This window comes from Zingiber officinale, chromosome 9B (assembly GCF_018446385.1).
Source record: "Zingiber officinale cultivar Zhangliang chromosome 9B, Zo_v1.1, whole genome shotgun sequence".
Taxonomy (NCBI): domain Eukaryota; kingdom Viridiplantae; phylum Streptophyta; class Magnoliopsida; order Zingiberales; family Zingiberaceae; genus Zingiber; species Zingiber officinale.
The window spans coordinates 27849819-27856846 of NC_056003.1; the positions used below are offsets into that span (position 1 = coordinate 27849819).

The 7028-nt window shown below is 36.7% G+C and overlaps 1 protein-coding gene across 1 annotated transcript; it reads right to left on the reverse strand.

The window, feature by feature from the left end:
* Nucleotides 1-1615: 1615 nt before the first annotated feature.
* LOC122024910 (auxin-responsive protein SAUR36-like) lies at nucleotides 1616-2209 on the reverse strand. The gene has a single exon (XM_042583646.1). The coding sequence runs from the start codon at nucleotides 2170-2172 to the stop codon at nucleotides 1693-1695; it is 480 nt and encodes a 159-aa protein (XP_042439580.1). The 5' UTR covers nucleotides 2173-2209; the 3' UTR covers nucleotides 1616-1692.
* Between the last annotated feature and the right edge of the window lie 4819 nt (nucleotides 2210-7028).

The following is a 7028-nucleotide window of genomic DNA, read 5'->3' on the forward strand; positions in this document are numbered from 1 at the left end:
TGGTGATGATGAGTATAGATAAAATAATAGTTCTGTTGAAAATGATCAGTAGTATAAATTTGTTGACTATGGGAAATAGGACTAGAGACAAGTATCCAAGTTTAGGATCAATAGATCTAGTTGTCATTTATTGTGGTCTACAGCAATTTTTAGGCTCATTTTGAAGTTTTTATGATTTAAGGGTGTATTTCCATGGTTTTACTAAAATCAATGTCTGTTTTGGTTGTTTTGAGACTTGTGGATGTGTTGAGATGCTCAGGAGGTTGGTATGAGGTCGTTGAAAAAGAGATACTATGTCAAGAAATATGTTATCCTATTTTTCTATCTTAATTCTTAATCGATTTTCTTCTAATGAACCTCACCTGTAAAGGATCTTACATAGAACCAATGTTCCAACTATTGTCCAGGAATCCAAGCAGTATATCTTTCTTACATAGGTTGCACAGAACTTATTTGGCTAGAATTCTGTAATTTTTATATAGTTAGAAAAGGATTGATGATGGCTTCCTACACTAGTTACATGTAAAGTTCATGTATTGTCCCCTCGGATGAGTCTAGTGGCTAACGCATGAGATGTTACCATCATGAGATCTGAGATTCGAATCTCGGCAAATGTCTCTCTTATGTGCTAGTCACTATTCCAAAGGCTAGTAGTCACCCATGATTTACCTCCTCTATATTGACCCTGGGACGAATTGACAGGGGCGCTAGGAACAAACGTATTCAACTTTTATCATCATGTAAAATTCATGTATTTACTATCTTTAGCCAGTAGTTACATGAAAAATTCATGTATTTACCATCTTTAGCAAGCATTTTGAGTGCTACTGTAGTTACATGGAAAATTCAGGAATTTACTATCTTTAGTAATTATTATATTAGTAAGCAATCATATTTCGATTTATATAATTAAATTACTTTGATATGTATGATATAATATAAATCATATTTGGCACCAAAATAAATTTTCATAAGTTAAATATAATAAATCACACTAAATTTTAAATTATTAACTCTAAAACCAACTATATCTTAAACAAATCTAATTTTTCATATCATGAGCAAAGAATATTGATTTCCATACCATATTTTTTGAAGATATTTAGATAATTTTAGGCAAAAAAAAAAAACATTTCTAAAACATATCTAATAATAATTTTTAGAGTTTTATTAACTTTATAATATAAATAATTCCCTGTTTTGAAGTAAATAAATTAATTAATTAAAATTATTGGTGTCCTAAAGAAGGCACAAGTATCTAGCAATTAATGTCAATTAAATTATATGCATGTATGTTATTATCACAACCATCTGAATTTAACTATTCAATTAATTGTATTTGTGTTATTGCCATAATGACCATTTCGATAAATTCATTTTAATAATTTAAAAGATCAAAAAAAGTATACATATAGGAATTTTAATGTACACATACTCATGCACACTTATGGATAACTAAGCGTAAATTTGGGACTTGGGAGACCTGTCCGAGAATTCTAATTCACTTTTGAGGATCGAAATATTTAGACGAATTTTTGGACGTTCAGATTTATCGGATGTGCAGAGTATGCGGTATAAGGTCAATTTAAAGTTAGAAAATTAATGATGTTAAGGATTTGGTTTGTAACACTTTCACTCTCTGGCCTTTTTTTTTTTTATTAAAAGTTGTACAGAGAAAATAAAATTCACTATTTAATTAATTATGCTAGTTTTCCGGCGGTCGCCGGCGGCGATCCTGCTGCTGACGCTCTCGAACTTGGCGGCCTGGCAGGGGAAGGTGATGGCGCCGGAGTGGTGGAAGCCGAACTCCTCCTCCGCCTCCCGCAGCAGCTCCCTGAACAAGGGGTGGTTGAAATAGACGGCCGGCACGACATACCGCCTCGCCCGCTCCCCCTCCTTCTCCGCCACGTACACGGCCAGGTGCCCCTTCGGCGGCGCCCTCCACTCCTCCTCGAGGAGCGGCGCGCGCTCCCCGACTGTTGGGTGGCCGAGCAGGCGGCGCGAGATGCCGCGGGCCCACTCGCACATCCTCCTCGCCGCCGCCGCCGAGGCTTGGCTGACCCGCGAGCGCCGGCGGCCGGAACTGAGGCTGTCGTACCCGTTGCGGCGGGGGAAGAGGCGGCGCCAAATCCGCACGAGGCGGCGGCCGACGCGGAACCCGCCCCTGTACATCCCTCTCGGCGATCCAATTATTTTCCACCCAAATGAGGCGGTATGCGACCGCCCATATAAAGAAAGAGTATGCGACGAGGTGCAAATTGCACGTAAGGACAAGTCTCTCACGTCTCACGCATCCATTAATTGCGTCATTTAGAGCGGAATTAAAAGAAAAGAGAGCCGCAGAATTAATTTATGGATTATGTTGTACGGCCCCACCGCATTTGGAATTCGAACTGTCCGTACGAACCAGCGAAAAGGTGCAGGACGTGTTTACTTGGAAGGAAAGGTGAAGGGAGAGAAAATGAATTATTTGGATTGATAAAATAAATTTAAAAATGAAAAATAGAAGTTGACGATCTCTTATTTATCTGAGAAAGTCAATCGACATCAGTTTAAGAGTAAATTCTAACAAATAACCAAATGTTTATCCTTTTTCATATATTATTTAATTATCCAAGATTAATAGCCATATGATCTGATGATAGAAAAGGGGTTTGGATAGGTTAAAATAAAGAAAATTAGTTGACATGAACGTCTAAGTCAAAAACAACAAAAAGACATTGGTCGTAGAATGACTGAACGGACCAATTATGGTCGAACGGATGGCATACCCAAGTAGATGAGTTATGATTAAGTGGATCAACATAAAATTAAGAGATAAACGGACAGTACAACTCCCGCTCACCGTTCCATTTGAGCGGGCGATGTGTTCGTTCAAGAGAGAGGTAGCCCTCCGACTACAAAAAAAAAAAAAAAAAAAAAAAAAAAAAAAGTGAAGGAAGATGGTGTTATTAAGCATGACCGAGCGAGAGTGTTTCGACTAAGCTATAACGGGATCCACCTACGTATCTTAAACTCTTTTGGAGGTTTGTGTCACTTACAACAGAGCATGTCCCACAGGTAAATTGTACTTTAGAAGTTTCCAGCTTATCGCCTCAAATATATGCATGCTCGTTTAAGGAAATTCCACCTGCGTATCTTAAACTCTTTTGGAGGTTTGTGTCACTTACAACAGAACATGTTCCACAGATAAATTGTATTTTAAAAGTTTCCAACCTATCGCCTCATATATATGCATGCTCGTTTAAGGAAATGTATCATGGACATTTTTTAATTTGTCTTTTCATAAGATTCTTAAAAAAATGTGGATAAGTTTTGAGATACGTGCATAACCACTACATGATATTATAAAAAGAGATTCTCATCTATAGACGGAGATATACATAACTTTATTATTCTATACATTTTTTATTATAGTATTTTTACTATTCTTTACCTCGTCGAAAATTAACTTGAGTATTAAAAGACCAATATCAAAAACCCCTTTCCAAGTTCCAACCCAACAGTGACGCTTTTATAATAAAGACCACGTAAAATCTTCTTCTCATTAAACTTCTAGCGATATCCTAAACTTATCATTGCTTTCGAAAAAAATATCATTCATAATAATTTATCCTTTCCGTATTATTTAAAAAAAACTGACAGAGATATAGAGATCTAACAAACTACCTTTTACTACCATGAAAAAGTAGACGGATAGGTTTTCTCATATTACGTTTTTTAAAAAATAATAATAAAGATGCGGGCATGCATTGTAATAATTGATAAAGTCCGGGGTAATTAGGTCATTTAAGAAAAAAGGCACAGTCCAGTTACTTTCGCCCAACTTTAAACTTTAAACCGAAGCAATCCTAAGGATTAAACACGTGCTTCCTCCTTTCCCTTCTCCTTATCTATTCTTACAAGCAAATAAAGATTTTTCTTGATTCCTTTCCTTTTTTTTCTTTTTTTTTTTACCTTTTTTTTTCTTTCCGCTCGACCAAATGCTTGGAAGATGGAGAGTCCTATCAATAACTATTTGGATAATATTCCTCACTTATCGTAAAAATTTACGAGGGGCGTTTATTGGATTGTGTTAGTTGCACTATTATAATTTAATTGTTCATGGGATTTAATTTTAAATTAAATTAATTTGGTTTACACTTTTTTTACATAACAATATGTGATGGTCATTGTCTGCAGATGTATAAATGGGCATATCACAACACTGTGATACCATAAAATATCTCTCATAATTTATCTATTTATATTTAGTCATGAAACCAATGATACTTAATTGCTTGAGGTAAGCGACATCATCTCTTACTCCAATAACTGAGCACGAATCGCCAAATTGAATGAATGACAAAGCTTGCTCAAAAAGTTGGTTACAAATTGAAAAACAAGGTTAGGAGTTTAACCACGTAAAGACACTGGCTACGATGACGACCTTGCAGTTCGAACCTAAACGCCATTGCCTGCGCACGATAGTTAACACAAGATGATTCCCAAACAGCATAAAACAAATTGAAAGATCAAGTCAAAGAAACACAAATCACATTACAGGGGATGCTAGTGCATGTATGAGTGTTGTTTCAAAGAGAGGATGGAGAAAAATTAGCCAAGATGCAAATCATCATTTCAGGAAGGAATGTGCCTATGAACCTCCGGTTTATCATCAACCTGACTGGCACAAGTTGGCATAGGAGAGAATACTGCGGTAGTATAGCAATTTTTCGCCTTGCGTTACTATGTCAACTGGAAAAGGGAGAGGGCTTTTCACGATGATTTATGTAAAAGTTTTGTTACCCACATGCGACAAAATGACACTTTCGGGAAGTGGTGAATTTGTTGCAGACTTGCTGTCTCAGAAATTTCTAGTTTCAAGAGGCATTTTTACTTTGCCAGACAAAAAATCATTTATAACAAATAGAACCCTTGCAAGTTAAAAGTGTTTGTCCATTAATCAGCATTGTGAGTTATAGAAAGAACTATATTATACAAACAAAAACCGAGCAAGCGAACAGCATGCTATGATGATTATGGATGCAACAACTGGAGTGAAATAAAGTAGTTCCAGGTAATTTCAATTAGCTGCAATGCACTTATTCAGTTAACTTTATTTATAAACAGCTAATTAGGCACCATTGGCATGTTCTTGCAATGACACAAGCTTTAAAAAAAAACAAATTTAGTAGAGACTTGAGATGATGTGCAGTATCCTCCAGTGAAAATATCATGAATGGAGCCTAATTCCATAATTGCTATTGCCAGAAGTAACTAACCTCAGTTAGCAGACATTGAAGAGATCAGATCCCTGAAAAGTTAAACTATACATGGCTGAAGAGACACATGGAAGCTAATATTACCCTATGAAGGGGGGAACAATCTGCCAATCTGGTTTTATCAACGGCGTTAATAAAACCGGTCTAAATCCAAGTAAAACCTAATTTTTAATGGTTTCAGATCTGGAAAATTGTGCTGCTGTGAATGAAGATGAAGACTGAGGCTGTGAAATTTGTGATGTCTTGAAATTGCATTAACTTCTTAGATAAAGTAACCTGAATGCTCTAATAAACCTGTAGCTGAAGACTCTAGTCATGTTGGTGCTCTGGACGATCTAGTAGTAGTTGAAAATTTGATTTTTGAACTAAAAATTATTCTCCGACATGAGTTTTGTTGTTATATAATATTAAGGGTATAGTATATAATTGGTCACTGATCATCATAATAGCTTTTGAAATAAGTGTTTAGTCCATCAACTTTAACATAGTAATAGACTACCATTTGAGATAAGTGATGGAGCCCATCAACTTTAACATAGTCCCAGGCATAGTATGAGTAGAAGAGTCAAGGTAATCTTGTCCGTGTCAAAAATATATATAATCTCGGCAATTCAAGTGTTGGGTTTATGTCCCTCAAATGAAGTAGATCCACTCACACATGAAGGGGAAGTATCAAGGGTGTAAATATATAGTTAGTCCCTTACCTGCTAAAGTTTTGAAAAAGACAGTTACACACCCAAAAAAAACATTGGTATGTGCACTCAAACAACAGGTTAAGATTATTAGCCACTGAGCAAGCAGTTTGCTTGCAGAGGCTTATTATCAAATACCAACTCCCACCAAAAATCTTTTTAAAGTTAAAGAATGACCGATATGCAACCATAACCAAACTAAAAGATCAATTTGAAAAGTTTAGACCTTTAGGAAGTAATTTAATTCATGCTTTCAAGAGCAGTAGCTTATTCTTTTATCTTGTTCGTTTTATTTTACAATTATAAATTAAGATCAGCTCAACAACCTCTTGCTGACTTAAATTTGGATCAATAATCACTCTGAGCATAGCAGAATTGCTCACTCAAGGCTTGATATTCAAGTAGGAAAATCATACAATAACAGGGCAGTTGAGCAAATAATTGGCATGTGAAACTACACATACCCTGATTTCTCTAAGAGCACCTCTTCCATTCCTGACCACAAAACTATTCTGTTAGTGGATCTGCTTAAGATGTAACCATGCATCTAAGCTGTGAAATTTGGAGAAAAATGATTCCAACTAACAGTCAAAGACTATGTTTAGGAATTGTAACAATAACTGAAGTAGAATGTTATAGTTATAAGTCGGAAGGCAATCAAACTTTCTGGAAGAGTAAACTCCAACAGAAACTGACCACCATATAAAACAGTCAACTGTTGGACACCAAACAATCTGTAGCCGGAGATTTACAGGAAATTAGCTGAATCTAAATACTCGAATTAAATTCAACTCACAGTTAAGATGCCCTGAGCAGATAATCTCAGGCTGCCAGCAGGGGCTGGTTTTTCTTACCTCAGAGTCTGAGCAATCAGATCGTCCGAGCAGACTGAAGGATAGACAGGCAGAGCGGGAGACCAGTCGGGCAGATCAGAAGGGCGAGTGGCCGACCCAGCAAATGAAGAGTCCAACCGAGCGGACAAACAGAGCGCCAGACCGAGGCCTGCGATCGACGCAGTTTCCTTGAAACAGATTCGTCCCACCTCCGGCTGTGTTTCGAGGTTTTCTCGGAT